The following is an 18,699-nucleotide window of genomic DNA, read 5'->3' on the forward strand; positions in this document are numbered from 1 at the left end:
TCACCTGTAATCCTGGTTTAGTGTTGAGTGCTGAGAATCAATACAGGTTTATCTTGCATCTTCATTTTTATCACAATACTAGTAATATATGAGCTATACTTGTTCTCTGGTGCATACTTCAGCTTCCATTGTATGGGTGTATAAAATGAGATCTGGTTTCCAGTACAATTTTGTACTCCAGGTTTGGGATATATCTAGTTAATGGATTTCTAATGTCTTCTATAAGAAGATAACTTCATCTGCTTCTCATGTAAGAAGCAACCTTACTTCTTTTTAATATTAAACTGCTTGAAAAAATCCAGCCTCTCTTAGGAAGTTCTGGAGCACTTGAGGTGATGTTTCTCTGTGTGAAGTTCCCAACTGTTTTAGCTCTTAAGGGAACATTTCTTCAGTGTCTATTGGTGATCAAAGGAATAGTATAGAGAGCAAAGCATTCTCAAGGCGCATGGACTTCTGTTTATTTTTACTGCTGAAAATGTTACCCAAGTGTTAGTGTTTATTTGTGTCAGATCTGGGAAGTGTGGGGACCTGGCCAAAGAAAGCTTCCTGAGGCATTTTTCTGAGTGACAGCAGCTTGGAAATGTCTGAGTGGGGCCAGAGTGGCTGTATTGGGGACCTGCTGGGGTTGTCTCTTGTACAGTTGGTGCTGGTGACTAAACAGTGCTGCTGTGTGTATTTTGGGAATTATAGTTTGTACCAAACCTAGTCCACATCTGTGTAACCACCCAGAGAGTGGTTGGGCACCAGAATAGGCTCCCCAGGGAAATGGTCACAGCACCAAGCCTGCGAGAGTTCAAGAAATGGACAGTGCTCTCAGGCAATGGTGGGATTCTAGCAGTGTCCTGTGCAGGGCCAGGATTTGGACTTAAATGATCCTTCTTGGTCCTTTCCAACTTAAGCTTTTTTATGAAACTAGGTCTCCAGGTGACTGGAGCTGTGTGCTCCTTGAGTATTTCTTCTGACTTGTTTTTGTCTGAATGAAGTGAGTTCATGTGCCCCAATACTACACTGTGGTATGAACCAAAGGATGCTAAATGACAATTGTCAGCAAGTTCTGTAGGAATATGTCCTGATGTGAAATAACCCTAATGTAGATGCACTTTAGGACAGTTAAAAAGCAAAGATGTCCTGGGTGTTATGTTCTCATCTTATAAAAAAATCAAGCTTCACATTGTACATTTGTCTGCGGGTTCCAAATTGCTTTTTTTCTTGGTGCATGTGAAAAGAGCTGAATGAGCATACTGCTGTTCAGACATCCTAACACATCAGACAGGGGATACTCAACAGGATATTTGTAGGAATGCTGGGCTTTCATAATGTCAAAGGTTTCTCTATTTACACGATTCATGATTTAATGGTGTGGAGAGATAAGGAGAATTAAATTCTTGGCTATTCTAGACAGCAAACAGCTGCCTTTTTTAGATAGAAATATGTTTAATTTGATAAATGCTTCTTGCACGTGCTGATAGGAAGGATATGCCTGATCCTTATGCCCCCCTTCATCAGAGGTCTTATTTTTCTTCATTGAGCTTGATTTCCCTAATGTTGCCATAAATGAAGTAAGCTTATCAAAACCTGGTCATTAGTGTGTTAAGCCAGTAGAATTACAGACTGATAATGAGCAGTTCATTGACTGGTGCTTATACACTTTTCCATCTTTATTTTTTGATCATTGCATCTTTATTATACCGAGCTGAACTGATGCTACATAATCTCTCCTGAACTGTGGGATCAAGCCAACACTGTCTTAATTTCCCTTTGGCTTTTCAAATGTAAGCTTATCAGAATTGCTCTAAATGCCTTAATCTCTTTCGCCTGCCCCCCCTTGCAGCAGCCACTGAAGGAATAAGGAGCAACTTTTTCTTCTCTAGAACAACTGTTTAGTTCACTGCTGCCAAATGAAACTTGGGTTTTAATTCTTTTTTTTTCTCCAAGGTCTGTTGTACCTTTCTTAAGAAATTACCTGTTTTATTTCAGGAAAGATGTCCTGCTATGAGTATATATGATTATGATAATAATTTGCATTCTCTTTACAATGTAGGGTCACTCTGACTTCCTACAGTTTTAGATGCTAGACCCAATTTATGAATATGGTTACTGTTCATTTTGCAGATCAATGCTGAACATAACATCATGTTTGGTGCTAGAATGCAGAATACAGAATATCCCTGTGGTAGCTGACTATAGCAAAAATGCCTCATCCTCTCTTATTGGATCTTTGGATCCATGGGCAAACATCCTTGCATTGAAATTTAACCTCAAGCAGCTGCAGTGGTGCAATTTCATTAAAACTATTGACATGACTCAACCCAAAACATAAAAACTGATTTTGAGGGTATTTTTGGCTGTTGGTATTTTATGTTGCCTTGAGTCTTGCCTTTCTTCTGCAGTTAGAATTGTGGCTTCTTTTAGTATATGCTTTTACCTTCCTTTAAATTAGCCAGACTCTTTAGTTCTTCTCCTTATTCTGGCCAGACTCTTTGATCAGCACTCTTGTTTGAGTATTAGATTGGTGGGTATTGTCCTTGATACTGGATATCTCAGAATTACTTCTGTCAGGTCAAAAGGCCAGGTACTTTCAACCTCACCTGCCCCTGTATTCTACCAGCGTTTCAAGGCCAGGCTGGATGGAGTCCTGAGCATCCTGGTCTCCTGGAAGGTGTCCCTGCCCATGGCTGGAGAGTTGGAATAAAATGGTCTTTAAGGCCCTTTCCATGCCAAACCATTCTGTGTTTCTATGGCTATGGCAGTTTTGGCCATTAGAACTTAGCCTGTTTTGCTTAATTTTTGAGCAGTGGCAGTCATTTGTTTTCTGACAGAGAGCACTAATTACCCTTTGCCTTTGGTTACCAGAGATTCTTGTTTTCCTTGTCTTTAAAGCCAAGTATAGAAATGTCTTTGAGAGAACAATCTATACCAGTTATATGACAATGTGAGCAGGACTCACAACCTTTTACTGTAGCCTGTCTTACCTTGTGTATATTTGGTTTGTAAATGTGGTGATGAAATAGCTTTTAATTGCATTTTGAAGAGTCTGTGGCCTTTGGAAGCTCTCACAGACTGTTCCTTAAGTAAGCTGGCAAGTAACTGTAAGGTGTAAAAAGGTGGCTGGAAACCTGATAATTATTGATTGCTCACTGTCAGGATAAAGATCTACTTGAGTGCTTTGCAAAGCTACAAAGGGTTTTGTAGGGACCTGTCCTAACATGATATAAATAAATAGCTTTGCTAATGGTTTGAGTGATAAATTGAAATAAGGTCTTAAGCTAGAGTGATCCCAAAGAGCTGCTGCCAATGCGTTGATCTGGCTGGGTGAAAATCATAGATACAATTTGAAAGACTTTAGTTAGATCCTGTAATTGTGGGGACTTGTGGGATGAAAATCTCCTGCGTGGATCTTGATGAAAATGCACCCTCCATGGTTGGATAAGACTGTAGTTAGTCAGGGTAGTCAATTTATTCATAAAGTGAGAGTACATCTGTTCAATTGAAATTCAGCAGCAACATTTGACTAAAATTCAAGTGCCACTGCCTAAGCTGTTCAGAGGAGGGATGCATTCTAAAGGGTTTCCATGTCTGTCTTCTAGGTGAGGAAAAGATTATTGTCTGCTTAATTTGACTTGAAGTGCACTGTTTCCAGCAGTGAGTATTCATAAATTGACCGTCTGCTACTTTTAATTGAGGAATCCATTTCAGAGTCTAATGGATTAACACTGCAGCTTATCGTGGCTGCCTTGTACTGCCCCTTCACTCTGCATCCTCCTGCTGCCTCTGTGATAAGGGCCATGCTTTCTGTTCTGTGCTGTGCACAGTGGAGCCCTTCTCTGTCACCTAAGGCTGCTGCTGTGTCTGGTAATGTGCTGCAGGAAAGTGAGAAAGCATCAGGGAGAAAAGAAAAAGGGACCCAACACACACAGTGGCAACCCGAGCACATCTTTTCTAGGAGATTAAATTAATTGAGTAAAAAATGATCAAAGGTGCTTTTCCAGGGGCACAGTTCTGATAAAGATGTTTTGTGAAGAAATTATAAAGGGCATCTGATACAGGCTGTCAGAACTTTGATATTGTGTGTTGGTGGTACAGTGTCTTGCCGTTTTGTTCTATACAGGACGTAGAATTTTGCATTTGCAGCCAGCTCTGATCCAGCAACAAACAAAAAATACAAAGTGGATTTCTGTACTGTAGCTGGCCAGAATAGTGTTCAGTTTCCTGTTTTTAGTCTTCTCCCTGTGATGGATTGGTTATGTATTGGGTCCTGGCCATTTAATAATGGACTCTGTTTCTGAAAAGCTTCAATTATGCCATTTGAAACAGTTATTTCAGTCTTTTAGACCTTTTTCATATTTGCTATTTTGTTTCTGCTGCTAAATTGAGGATGATCTCAGGTGGGCAGTTGGGAGTTAAATTTCAGAACCTATTTAATGTTATTTGGACAAAAAATGCTGTTATGGTACTTCTTCTTTTAACACCAGTAAGTTCCTTCAGCAATGGTGTATAAAGGACAGCTTTTTTATTTCCACTTATAGAAGTCTAGGAGAAGCAGAATGTTTCAAGGATAATTGAGAGATTTGAATTCATGGAAGTTTTAATCTCCTTTCAATGCAGGGTTATGTTTCAGAGTCTCTAAGACTCCCTGACAATCTTTTGGTCCTTGTCTAGTGAATAAATGTAATAAACTCAGATTTGCAGTGAGATGCAGATTCTTTGTTTTTTCATTGAATTGCAAAATGGGTGGTGTTAGAACAAGCCTTCCTTCTTGAAATGGTAGGATTTGCAGAAGAGCTATTGTATCAGAAGTATCCCTTTGTTCCTATGTGAGCAGCTATTAATATTTTGATTCTCAGTTAGTACAGATGCACCTTGGGTAAAATAGTTATCTTTAATTCACCTTTTTGGCTGCATTCTGCTTGGCTCCCTTTAAGTGGAGGAGAAATGATAGAAAAATACTTGTATCTCCAGAGTTCAGTGCTGGGTCTGTTTTATTCCTGTGTGCTCTGCTTGTTTTGGAGGTTGACTCAAGGTCCCTGAAAACTGTGCTTGAGAAGTACCATATTAATTCTGTCTGTAAAAGCATGAGCTTTCCTTTTACTAGACCTTGAGAGTAGAGGATTTTTGCAGACAGAAATAAGCCATATGTCCTTGGCATTTTTACCATTGCATGTTATAGAATTTAATTTTTTGAGCTCTTCTTATTAGATAACAGTGTGTGTGTGTATTGAATGAATTCCTGTGTTCATTCTGTAACACCTGACTTTAAAAGTGTGGATTCCTAATCTATTCCTTCATTTTCATGTGCTGCTCTCAACAGTTTGTTTATTCCCTACTCTTTTGCAACTCTCTCTCTCTCTCTCTCTTCTCTTTTTCCTGCTTTTAGCACACAGTCATTCTACAGCTGGAGCTACAAACTAGATCTCAGTTCAGAATATGGGATCTTGATTTTTTTTTTCTGGTTTCCTTCTATCTCTGCAGCATTTTAACTTTGCTATTTTAATTGGTTAAGCTACATAAAAATATATGCAAAGGCAAGAAAAACATGCCCGAGCGAAAAGTGGGAGAATCATGTAGAATTATACGTAGAATTTTCTAATAATGTTTGGACTGAATATTATTCCTATCTTATAATGTATATTAAACTTTTTCAATGGAATGTTCAACTTTTTAAGAGGAGACTTTCAGGAGCAGTGTTTGCTGAGAGTGGTGAGTAAACAATTAAATTTTTTTCTCACTCTGCCTCCCCCTTGTTTTAGGACTACAATGATGAAATCAGACAGGCACAGCTTCAAGAATTAACATACTTAAATGGTGGCTCAGAAACTGCAGAAGTTCCAGTTGTCCGTGGAAAAGCATCGATTCGAGCAAGAGGAGTGCCTGTCCCTGCGTTGTCCAGGTATGTGGAATTTCATTGCAATCCATGCATTTCAAGCTTTTCCCTTCAAACACAATTTCTCCCCCAAGTATGACATGAAGGATTCCCAAAAGAAGAGCAAAAGATTGAGGAAACAACCTTCATTTATTGATGGAAGTTTAGTTCATTTGGACTGAATCAACAATGCCCTTGTGGAACTGGAATGCTGCCTTTGGAAAGAAGCAGTGCACAGCACAGGAGATGTTCAGTCCTACTGTGAGCAACTTGATTTCTAGTCTTGAGTTGCTCCTTAGGTGCAGTCTGTGTTTGGGCCCTATGGAATTGACAGCAGTAAATCTCTTACCTTGGTTGATGTGAATTTCAGGCAGTATCTACAACTTATACTGTATGCTTTTCTTTTTTTATGGTACTACCAAGTTTTCATAGTCATGATGAAATGATATAGAAATGCTCTGGAGGTAGAATTTGGATTTTCTTGTTTGAGTGGCATTTTGTGAAAAGTGGCTTTTGTTTGATTTGGGAGTAGGCAAAGTCCACTGCTCTTGCTGTTTTTCTTTGTCACAGGAGATGTATTGTTTTTACTCTAGCATCCCCCATCTTCACTGCAGTACTGAGATGACAGTTGAAACTCCTTCAAGTTCAGAAGTGTGAAAACAAAACCTAAATAAAGTTCATAACTGTTTATGTTACAGAATACAGGGATTGTGGCTGCAGCACCTGAGTGTGACTGTTAGTTGTGGTGATCTTCTCTTCCGTTTTGTGTACAGTTCTTGTCAATGCAACTTGAAACTTGCATTTCTGAATGCAAGTTGTAAACTAATTTCTTGTTTCAATGCATTTCTTGTGAACTAATTTCTTAATAATACCCTGAAGCATTTTACCTCAGATGATGAAGCATATTAGAAGAAGCAGCACTAAGGAAATATTCCATTTATATAGATCTGCTTAGTTACATGTATCCTGAAAATGATTCAAATGCAATGCAGAGTGAATCTTAATTTAAAGAATATATTCTTACTGTGGGTTGTGTGTTGGGAGAAAAAGTTCTCTCAATTATCAAATTGTTGTTCTTGTATTTTGTAATATTATGTAAATACATATACTGCTTTTCTTGATTTTCATGTTCTGAGTAGTGTTAATTATATATTGAGATTCACCTGTTGGGTTTTTAATCTTGTAATCATCAGCCATACAAGAGTTCTTTCAGATTAGAGACCTTATTTGGTCTTGGAGGGTTTTTTGGGGTTTTTTTTTTTGGTTTGTTTTTGGTTTTTTGTGTTGTTGTTTTTGTGGGGGTTTTTTGTTTTGTTTTTGTTTGTTTGGTTTGGTTTTTTTTGGTTTTTTTTGCAAAATTTTTTTTTTTTGTTCTTTTAAATAGCTGTCTGTAACTTTGCCACAGTTGCCTGTAATGATTCTGCTACAGACTCAGAGTATGGATAAATTTTCAGTATTTTTTAAAGTTTATTTCATTTTCCATGCCCTTCAGGTAATATTTCTGGGATACAGAAGCTATTGTTTGGTCATTTCCTATCACCAAATCTTGATAACTAATTTACACTGTTAATACCTAGTATGTGCATATGTCAATAGTTTTTTAGAGTACTACATTTCTAACATCACGAGTTCAATCCACTGGATTTTGGTAAATGATTTTTTCAAATCTGCATTTTATGCAAGAGATAAACTGTTACAGAACTTACAGAATCCTTCAGGGAAGTGTCTTCAATGTAAATTAAAATTCCATTAGTGTTTGATTTGGAGATGACAGTAAAAGATTGTGGTTTTTTCATCACCATTTTTCACATATATTCTAAAGGAAAGTTAAAGTGTGTCTGTTTGACTTGTCCTTACTTCAAGGCTTGTCTTAAACTCCAAGACACTTTTTTCTCAAATTGAAGTGCTCTGTTAGCATATTCCTTAAGTGAAGTTCAGTTCTGTTGCTACTGAGATTCTACAGCCATTGAGCTGAAGATCTCAAACACAGTTATAAAGCTCTGATTCTTTTTTAGCAGAAATGGATTTCAATGAATAATACTTTTGTTGAAGCAAAGCTTTAAAGGCTTTGTCTCAGAGTTGGATAAAACAGTTTCAATAGGCAGCATCCCTGAGATATCCAGGAGAAGTTGAAGCAAAGCCTCAGAAGACTTGCAAAATGAAGTTTAAAACCTTGATCCTAACCTTTCTTTGTAATCTGCAGAATGGTGTTATGATACTAGCCTTTATACATGAAACATCCTGTTGAGTGTGTTTAAGTTCCCACTTTTGAAACCTTTATTACTCCTGAATAGTTTCAGTTAAAAAAAAAATACTAATTTATGCCTTTTTTGCTCCTTATCAGACATGTGAGAACTGGATATAATGCATCTTATTAAATCTATTTTTGGCTCCATAACAAAATTTTATTTTGTGGAAAACAGTAAATTTGTGTTTGCATGCAAAAATTGTAGTTCATATGCAGACATTCCTGTGTGTGGTAAGTAATTTCCTAATGGTTGTGGTTTGGAAACTCTATATTCTTTTTTCTGCGTTGTTCCTGATTTTCTTGACTAAATTTTTATGACTCTAGAGCCAAGTAATGTTTTGTGGATGAAATTTGTTCTGAAAGAACTATGCATTGCAGGCTTTACATTCAGGAATGTTCTTTTCTCATCATTGATCTCAGAGGATACAGCTGCTTTCTATAGATATTTCCTTTCCCCCCACCTTGCCCCAAGTTTTTGTCCCTAATACTGTTCAAGATGACCTTCAGATGTAATCACAGCATTTCTATTTTCTGTAGTGTTCATGCTGAGCACTTTAACTATGTTGACATAACTCCTCTTCCGTACAACAGGAAGGGAAAGTGGTGAAAGTCTGGTTTTTATTCCATTGTTTTTATTATGATCTTAAATTATTTTCTGGAGGCAACTGTATAACATGATCATACCAGTTGCTTTTTAATTTTTTGTGATAGCAAGCTTAGAAAGACCCATGGTGTTTAATGTGATGGTGTGAAGGTGTGAAACCAGAAAACGTAACTCTTTAGGAATCCGTGTTTCTTTAGTGCATGTGTGTTGCCATCCTGAATCAGGGCTTTATAAATGATAGCAACCAAAATTTAAATTTTGATTTCTGATTAACCAAAGACTTAAAATACACATATTAGCATTCTAGTGGAAGGTGTCCCTCCCCATGGAAACAGAGTTGGCATTTGATGATTGTTAAGGTCTCTTCTAACCCAAACCTTTCTGTGACTGTATACATGTTAATGTACACCTCTAAGGAGGTTTTGCAACTAAAGCAGCATTTCTCCCTAAAACTTCACACTATTTTAAGAATAACAGTAAGATTCAAGGATCACTCATTTGTGACTCCAACTGAGATGTTTTAGAAAAGCTAAATTCTAGAGGATGATAGTAATAAGTAAGAATTTGGCTAAAAGTTCCTTGATACCTTGGAGTGGCATGGAGGGAACGATTTCATGTCACTTATGGATGGAAAACAGTGCTACAATCACAGAATGGTTTGGGTTGGATGGGACCCTTACTGACCATCTTATTTCACCCCCTGCCATAGGCAGGACAACTTCCCCTATACCAGGTTGCTCCAAGTCCCACCCTGGCCTTGAACACTTCCAGAATTGGGGCATCTGCAACTTCTGTGGGCAACCTCTTCTGTATTGTCTCACCACCCTCATCATAAATTTCTTCTTTATTTCAAATCTCAACCTGCCTTTTTCAATTGAAAGCTGTTGTTCCTCATCCTATCAATAGGGACCCTGATAAAATTACTCTCTTTTTCTTATAAGCAGCTCCACTTAGTTATTGAAAGGCCACAGTAAGGTAGAGCTGGCTGAGTTCACACCCCAGATTAAGAAAGATTGTATTTGAACACAGTAGTCTCATTAAATAGATGGTAGATTTCTGGTTTATGCTTTCAAGAGGGTGTGGAGGGGTTTTTTCTTTTCAATTTATTATTCACATTTCAGTCTGTGCATGGCTGGGTCCTAATGGTTGAATGACTGTCACTGTCTGGGGAAAAATAAAACTTCTACAGAAGTTGTGAGTCAGAACTTGCTGTCTTATATGTTAGAAGTAAGATGAGCTGATGTGGATCACTGCTGCAGTGTGTTCACAACTTCCAGCTGCTTTCCTGCCATGAACTGGTTTCTTTTTTTAAGAATCACTTTTTCTTGAGAACATGTAGGTAGTGAAGTGCAAAAGATTCTGTAGCACAAAATAAATATTTGACAAAGCCAGCTCAGAATCTATTCCAAAGGCAGATTATTAATAATGTTCACTGTTTTGTTTTAGTTTTTGATCTCCCATTTTCCACAAAATTAAACCATGAACATATGTATTACTGTTTTGAAATATAAATATGAAATAAAACTTGTGTAAGAGTGTTAACTCAATGGTGGCTCTTTTTATTTGTTTGTTTCTTTATTCAGGAAGGATGAAAGGTCAGAAATCTGAGTTGTATCTGGATATCAGTGTTTTAGTATTTTAAAATGCCAGCACCAAATAACCAGTCTGTTATTTTTCAGATGTCTAATATAAAACAAAAATATTTACAGTTTGAGGAACACTGAATGTAGCTGTCTGTGCTCAAATTAAGATAATATATCCACATCTGGTAACCAAATTTGTTAGATCTGTTTATTGAAGAGTGTAAATCCCTGCAGAAATATAGAACTATGAATGCTAAAATTAAAGAACTTCAAGTGTTTGCTCATTGAATAATGTAGTGTTCAAGAACTAGTCCTAAATTTTGTAAGTATTGTTATTTTAAAGCTATTCTTCCATTTAATGTTTCTGGGGGGAGATAGTGAAAAGGATCGTCATACCATTAACTGTTCCAATTTTTTGTTTCACTAAAAGTGAAGGAAAACTGTGAACTGACTGTAGTTGGGGTTTCATGATCAGAATAATTTTACTAACTCAGCCATCCAGTGATAGGCTAAACTGGAAATAAAAATCAGTGTGATTCTGGAGCAGACAAAATGCCAAATGAAATGATGGAAGTGGCTGTTGCTGAGGGCAGCTGGAGATGAGTGTGAGATGCCGTGCCTGCTACCGTGGGCAAGGGCAGTAAGTGTGCTGGAAATAAATCCTAGAAACACTGTGGGACTACTAGAAAGTAGAAATGTCAAATATTATTGCTAACAAAGTCCAAAGAGGAAGTGTATAATCTGGGAAAATACAATTTCAGTGGGAATCAATGATTAGATCAGTACTTGTAAATTCCTTCTGAGCATTCACAAATGTTTTGAGTCTAACATTGTATAGCATAGTTCTAAGTGGCGTTAGATTTTGGTGTTAGATTTTCTTGAAAATGTTTAAGTAAAAACAATAAATTCAGGATTCAACCAATGAGATGTTAATCACAAAATTCAATACTTTACTAATGCTGTAAGTGGACACAGTAAGGTAGACTTTGCATTTGCACATTTTTAGACATTAACCATCATCTATCATTACTCCACAGTGTTTATAAATCACTTTAGCACCTTCTGACACTTTTGTTTGAGATTTTTTCTCCCCTTTCCTAGTGTGTTTATGGTTTTATAGAAATTGTGCTTAACTTTGTATTTTCTTGTATTTTCTTTTTCCTCATACACTGAATTGCAAGTGTAAGTAGTGAAATAATGTCACGAGAGGAGAGTTAGGTTCCAACAAAAGCAGCTTTCATAACAGTATCTTCAAGGGATGATGTGGTATGTGAGTTAGATTAGATTATTCCTTCCATTTTGTCATGAAATAAAAGATATTAAATGAGTTACTGAGATTTGCTTTACTTAGTCTAGTCCATGGTACCCAGATATCAAAGCCTTTTTTTATTGCAGAGCCTACAAGATAATTACCCAGCTTTGGGAGTAAAATTATTCAGAATTTAACAATCTAAATTGTTAACTTGTGTGTTTAATGGAGAAGGGTTAACTTTTTCACTGGATTCACCACTGCCAGATTAATAAATTCAGGAAAGTCAAACCCAAAGTGATTCTGAAGATGAAACAAATATTTTAAATTTTCTTGAAGCAGTAATAATCTGGCAATAAAATGTTTCTTTGAGAGCAGGGCACAATGGACTCAAGTGCATAGGTGAGCATTTTGTTGCTGAAGCCTTTTTGGAAGTGACAATAACAGTACCTGGCTAGGCAACAGGATTTGCTGAGTGTGTTTACTGCCAATAACCAAATACTAGAGTGTGTTTGATAGAAATTGCAGTTAATAGGTACTTAAAGTTTTTCTCAAAAACAAAGCAAAAAGAAATTCAAATGCTAGAGTCCCCTGTAATGCTCCAGTACTTGTTTACTGCAGTATCATACTCTGAGGGGTTATTGGCAAGAACCTATTTATTTCACCTTTTCTGAAAATAAGACACTTTAACCTTGTTCCAAAGTATTTGCACAATCAAAGTTCTCAAAAAGTTTGGAGACAGGTCTGTGGAGTTCCAGTGCTTATTTGTGCATGCAATAAATCAGCCTGGATATATGGACTCAGCATTGTAAGAAGTTTTTATGGGTTCTTACTCAAAAGATATTCTTATTGAGGACACTCAAAAGATTTCTTACAGGGACAGAGGTGACACCATGGTAGAGAGGAGAGAAAATAAAGACGAAAAAATACCTTTCTTATATTTTAGAAAGTGAACTGGTAATCAAGGCTGACAATGGGCTGACAAACCAGCTTTGATAATGTGTAACTTGTTACAAAGGTTTTATAAAGGAAATAAAACTAATAAGCAGTCTGATAGAAAACACAAGGGGAGTTGGTGGCACCTGAAATTTGGCATCTTGAAAGGATATCCTTAGACTAAGAAGCAAGCAGTGGAAGTGATCTAAGAGCCATAAGAAGTTTGATTTAATGATAAGGTATCTCTTAATGTGATAAAACAGAGCTGAGATAAAATATGTAAAATAACTGTTGTAATTATTATCAGTTGTGCAACGATTCTTTCAAGTATAGGTGAGATAGTTGTAGAGGGGAAAGGGTGGAGAACAGACCCTCTGGGCAGTTTCTTCAGATGCTTTGGAAGCAGATGGATACCCCTCAAAAGTAGTTGATCAGGAGATGAAAAGTCCAGGAAAGAAGGAAATTTCAAAATCAGCTTCATTCAGTTTTGTTCAGTCCTGTGTCTGGAGGAGCTCAGCACCTCCTGTTGCACTGCTCGCCTTGAGGAAGGTGCAGATTGTGCTGAGGGCACCCCTCAGCCTTCTCCATTCCTCTGATGTTTCTGTTGGACCCGTCAGATAAGCCTCAGTTGTCATTGGTGGTATGAAGTGCCTTAATCTACTTAATTGTTCTTGGTATGTGAGCAGTTCTAGACTGCTGTCATCTTTGACACAGTTTCTGATGCACGTCCAGTTATTTTATGGGTTTTTTTGGTTTTTTTTTTTTTTAATTAGGAAATAAGCTGATTTAGGAAACTAGTCTGTGAATACACACAGTTGAGTAGTGAAGTTTTGTGTGTACTCTTATATTTTCTAAAATTGTATTTTTTAGTGTCCTGACCTCTGGACCAATCTTAGTTCTAGATGTTCTGTAGGCAGTTACAGTGCAGAACCTATTGGTTTGTGTAATGGTAGGATATATAAATTTATACATGTGTAGTTATTAACTCCTAAGTGTCCCCTCCTGTAACTTCAATTTTTTTAGCAATTTTCTAAAACATTTAGGTTGGGATTCAACTAGAATTTGGAGTAGGCATCTGAACCTCTGTTGCAATTTATTGAAAAATAGTGCATGTATTTTTATTTGTTCCTTTTGTTCTGTAATTTGTTTCTAAACCATTGGCAGCACTATCCAGTGGATTACTGTAAGAACAAATCTACCATGAGGAACTTGTTCAGTTATTCTTGATTGTGTAGCAAAACCTTAATGTGCATGTGCATGTAGACATTCATATATGAGAATTGATCTGCTCTGGTGATTGAGGCTTGCTCTGAGAGGTTTCCTGATTCTGGGACAATTGAAGGCCTTCGGTTATCTTGGACCTGCTTTTCTGAGTATTTTCTTATGTTAGGATTCTTCCTTTGAGATTAGAGTTGGGTTCAGCCTTGCAAGTGATACCTCTTTTAAAACTTGTTCTAGCCTTACTGAGCTCCTGTTGCCCTTTCTCAGGCACTCTTTTTTGATAATTGTTGTGTATTTGCTCTGACTTCCCACAGAATTGCTGTCTCCCAATATCATATATGCACATTTCACTCTTTTAAGCATTTTTAAACATAATTTGTGTAGCTGCCCTTTTCAAATTAAGCATTACCTGAACAGATCTGTTGTTTTTGCAAAGGTGTGCAAAGGTTCCTGTTCAAGTGGTTCCTCTGTATTTTGAGTCTGTTCATTGTAAATGTCCGTCAAGCTTCTTTGGTTCTCCTATAGCTTCTTTAAAAATAACAATTCTTAAATTAAAAGGATTTACAATTTACAAACTTTTATACAAGTAAAAGAAATAACAATTTACAGTTTCTAAAAATTTCCTCTTAGCATCATAACCCGTGTGGTGCTGATTGAACTCTCCTGTCACTGCGTTTTCTGTCTCAGTGCTTTTCCAGTCTCCTCCAGCCTGATGCAGTAACATGAGAACCATACAACTCAGAGTAAGAGGTCCTCTAGGAGGAATGAACAAAGTTATGAAAAGATCGTAAATGATCTCATAATACAAAATAAATATTATTTCCTACCCATCACCATTCCAATCCTATTAACTGTTTTTTGAAATGCAGAAAAGACCTCATCACATGGATCTGGTTTTCTAATTACTTCTCAAGAATAAATCTATGCTAGCTTGAAAAACTGTAGCTTTTTTCTCCCCTTAAATGTTTTTCCATGTTTTTGAGCATTTTCTGCTTTCACATCATTCACCCTGCCTGAAGGATGCTGTCATGATTATGCCTAATGATTCTTGAATCTTTTTACTGACCTTTTTCTTTTTTTTTGACTTGGTATTGACTATATTCTATGCCACTAGGTTCATTTCCCTTTCTCTGGCTTCTCCTGGAAAGTATCACATTTGCTATTTCTTTCTATTACTTCGGCAGGCTGTGTCTGGAAACTTCACTGCTCACCCCTGCCCCCACTACAATGAAGTCAGATAAGCAGCTGTACCCTGTCCTGAGGAGACATTCTAGAGATTAGCTAAAAGCAATTAATAAGGACAGTTTTAAATCATTTACTCTCTAGGCTTGTTTAAAATACTTTGTGACTGTGTTTGGATCAGTAATAAAATTAATAAAATCTATCCTGGTTGTATTTTTACATTTTTTGCATTCCTCATTCAGTGATGCAGTTTTTGAAATACTGCTTATTTGTGGTAAAATGATTGTCTTGTTTTGTGATTTGTTTATTGATGTGAAATTATACAATTTGTATGAAATGGGATAGGAAATCATAAGGCCAAATCTGGATCTTTATCATGCTGTTCATGTTGGAAATTTCTACTGAAATTAGGACATTTTTATTCAATTACTGGTCTTGAGATTGATTAGATAATAGCTTGGTAGGTAGAAAGATAGGGTAGAGCTTGTGCCTTGTTTCCTTCTATGTATCTGTTAGAGTGTATGATAAGGGTCTGACTTCTTTGGAACAATTCTATTTGCCAACAGCAGTCCTTCTGACTCAATTGTAGCTCATAGGTTGAAATTATCTTCTTAAAAAGGAGATGTCTATTAGCAATGTTCTAGATTTCTTGTTTAAAAGAGTAATTGATGAAAATTTCTCTCTTTAAGTCTCTGCCTTCACTACAGGGAGGTAGGAGGAAAAGCCACTTCTAAATGGATCTAATGTTTTTTGAAAATTGGTTTAACTGAAGTCTTATAGTTTTCATCTAAATGTTAAGTGTCCAAAGTAATGGAATGCAAGTTAGTGCCAATCATGCTTTCAGAGTTTTTAGACCAAATATACTGTTATTTAGTGTTCTTAAATACATACAGGACATCAGGTTATATCCTATAATCACCCTGCACGTTTTATTACGTTTGGATGTTTTCTGAAATAGATGGAAATCTCTTCAGGAGCAGAAGAAAATGTACTTTTTGTGTTGCACTCAGTGTCTCACAACCAGTGTGATTTTTGGGTTGTGTTCAGAAGCTTTCATGGGATCAGAAGGGAGTGGCACAGATTCCTCTGTGCAGGGTTTGAGTATGATATTGCCTGACACCTTCCAATGAAGCTGCTACTCTGTGCTTGTGATTTCACATACTAGACGTCAAATTCCAGTGAAGTTGACTGATTCCAGCAGATTGTTTTGGGTGTGCCCGAGTGTGTGAGAATGACTCAAGTCAGTGCATTGTTCATCACTGAATCCCATGTCTAGTTTGTATCTTCCAGCATTTTTTTTGCATAGCGCATGTAATCGGATTTAAGCCTACAGAGAAAGGACAAACTCTCAATCTCTTCTTGACTTTTTGTGGCAGACCTGCCATGATGTGGGGGAGGGAGGTGTTGGAAGGGAGGCCCTGGGTCGTGTCTAATGGTCAGTGATCGTGTGTTCGCAGGGGCCGTGGGGGAGTGCCTCCGCCACCAGCAGGAGTGCCCAGAGGGGCACCAGCTCCCCGGGGAGTCCCTCCCAGCAGAGGACCAGTCAGTCGGAGCCGGGGACTTCTGGCACCCAGAGCACGAGGAGTTCCTCCCCCGGCAGGGTACCGGCCCCTGCCGCCGCCCCCGGCACAGGAGACCTACGGGGAATATGTAAGTGGAGCTGTGGGTGTGCTGTGCGTGGAGCCTGGCTGGTTCTGGAGAGGGCAGATCCCTTCAGAACTCTGCAATTAGCACCTTAGTGCTAGCCCAACATCCCTGACAAATGTGTTCATCTCTCTTTATCATTCCAGGCTTGAACTGCTTAATTAAAAAAAAAAAAAATCGTGTTATATGTATATACCACCATAATGACATATACAGTGCATTTGGCAAAATAGTTATGTGTCTCTTGAATGTTTAATATTAGGTTTCTGCTTTCTGAAAAATCTGAAAAATCACGATTGTTGTAGGCTTTTAATTCTCAACTAAAACAGAATAATATTCTAATCTTCCTTCCTAAGCCTATCTTTGTGGTCATATAGTGGTTTAATGATCGGACTTGTAAAGTATTTTTATGAAAGCTTCAGAACTAATCCTAAAATTTTAACAATGCACCTCAATAAGCCATACATATTCATCTTGATTTTATTGTATTAAACATTAGAATCATATCAAAATACTTTTTATGTTGTATATGACAAAATTATGCAGTTATGAATTAAGGAAAATTTAAATTGAACTTACAGAGCAGTAAGATAGAGAAAAAAGATCATTAAGTCAAAACTATAGTGATAAAAATGAATTTAGTCTTATAGAAAAATAATACCTTCAAGGACAATGCTTTTAATACTAAAGGTTTTAATGTGCCCTCTTTACAGCCAAGTGTGTCTGGACTTCATTGTTTAGACTAGGAAAAAAGGAGATTCTGTGTTCCCAAAAATTTGCTATTTAGATATTTTTTGCTTTACTCTAAACCTTTCTTTCACCTACCTTCACCTCTCTTCTTCCAAAGATCCCCACCAAAACCATCTAAATAAAATACCAGTTTTTTTCCCTTTGGGCAGAAAACCAGTTTTCTATGTAACACTTGTAGCTCTATAAGGGAAGAAGTTCAATGTTGTTAATATAAACATTTATGCATATAATTGAAAAATGCAGAAGTTAATGTAGTTCATTAATTTTGAGGAAGAATACTTTAACAACATGCCTAAATTTCCCCTGGCTATACTTGACTAGTCAAAGTGGGTACTGCAAATAAGTGGTTCTCTCACAATGCCTTCCAAGGAATCAGTCCTCATTGTACACCTGTTTCCAGGACATACATTCTAGAACACATAGAGAGATGGTAGAATAGAAACCTCTTTGAGTAACTTCATATTTCTTTATGATCTGCTATTTATGGAATGTGCCTGTAGAAGGGGTGTGGAACTAACCGCTGCTTGCCTCAGTATCCTGAAGTATGCTTCACTTCTGGGAGAATAATTAGAAAATAGCACTGTACGGAAAAATAGTGCTGTGCTAAATAACTTCTAAAAAGAATTTCCTTTAGAACTGGATCACTTATCTTCCAAAAAAGATACCTTAGCAGGGATAGATATAGTTAGATAGTTATAATACTTAAAGCTGTAGTTGAAAAAGCAGTCCTAGATGGTCTGTTTTTTCTTTAGAAGAATGTTTAGCAGGGACATAAGCCATTGGTGTGTTGCATGTTCAGGGTTAAATTTGATGCTTGGTATTTTTTTACCTGTCCACTTGCAGTACATTATCTAAGTGCCTCATCTCTGTCTTTTACAGGTTAAGGGAGCATGGTATGAGTCTTTAGTAGTATTTCTGTGACTTCTTTACTAATTCCTGCTTAGTTATATCTAATACTAAAGCATTAGTTTGCCAACCTGAGCAGAAGAAGGTCTTGTTGATTGGGAAGTGTCTGTAGAATAACATCAGAAACACTGGGGGGTACCAAAAGCTATTTTAATCACCATCAAAGCTTTGGAGACTGAGATATCCAGAGAGGTTACAGAGAAATCTTTAGAAGCGTACTGGGTTTTTGTGGTCAGGTTTTGGCAGCAGAGGGGTGCAGGGGTGGCTTCTGTGAGATATTTCTGGAAGCTTCTGCTGTGCCCAGCAGAGCCAGTGCCAGCCAGCTCCAAGGCAGTCCTGCTGATGGCCAAGCCAAAGACCAGCAATCGTGCTGCTACCTCTGGGATATTGTATTTAAGGGAGGGGAAAAAATCCCAGTCTGGAGCAGTCTGTTCCTAAAGGACTTCACCCTGTGCAAGGTTCCTACACTGGAACAGTTCATGACAAGCTGCAGCCCAGGGCAAGGGGCTCACATTG

At 37.4% G+C, this 18,699-nt stretch overlaps 1 protein-coding gene across 2 annotated transcripts in view; it reads left to right on the forward strand.

The window, feature by feature from the left end:
* Positions 1–18,699, forward strand: part of KHDRBS3 (KH RNA binding domain containing, signal transduction associated 3) — a 90,173-nt gene that overhangs the window by 38,482 nt on the left and 32,992 nt on the right. For both annotated transcript variants that reach the window (XR_010785112.1, XM_066566702.1), the window contains exons 5-6: positions 5,748–5,887; positions 16,341–16,533. Coding sequence is in view for 1 of the 2 variants with exons in the window: in XM_066566702.1 (XP_066422799.1) it covers positions 5,748–5,887; positions 16,341–16,533 (333 nt within the window). In the remaining variant the exon portion in view is untranslated. The remainder of the gene's footprint in view (positions 1–5,747; positions 5,888–16,340; positions 16,534–18,699) is intronic.

Source organism: Molothrus aeneus, chromosome 1 (genome assembly GCF_037042795.1).
Source record: "Molothrus aeneus isolate 106 chromosome 1, BPBGC_Maene_1.0, whole genome shotgun sequence".
NCBI classification, from domain to species: Eukaryota; Metazoa; Chordata; class Aves; order Passeriformes; family Icteridae; genus Molothrus; species Molothrus aeneus.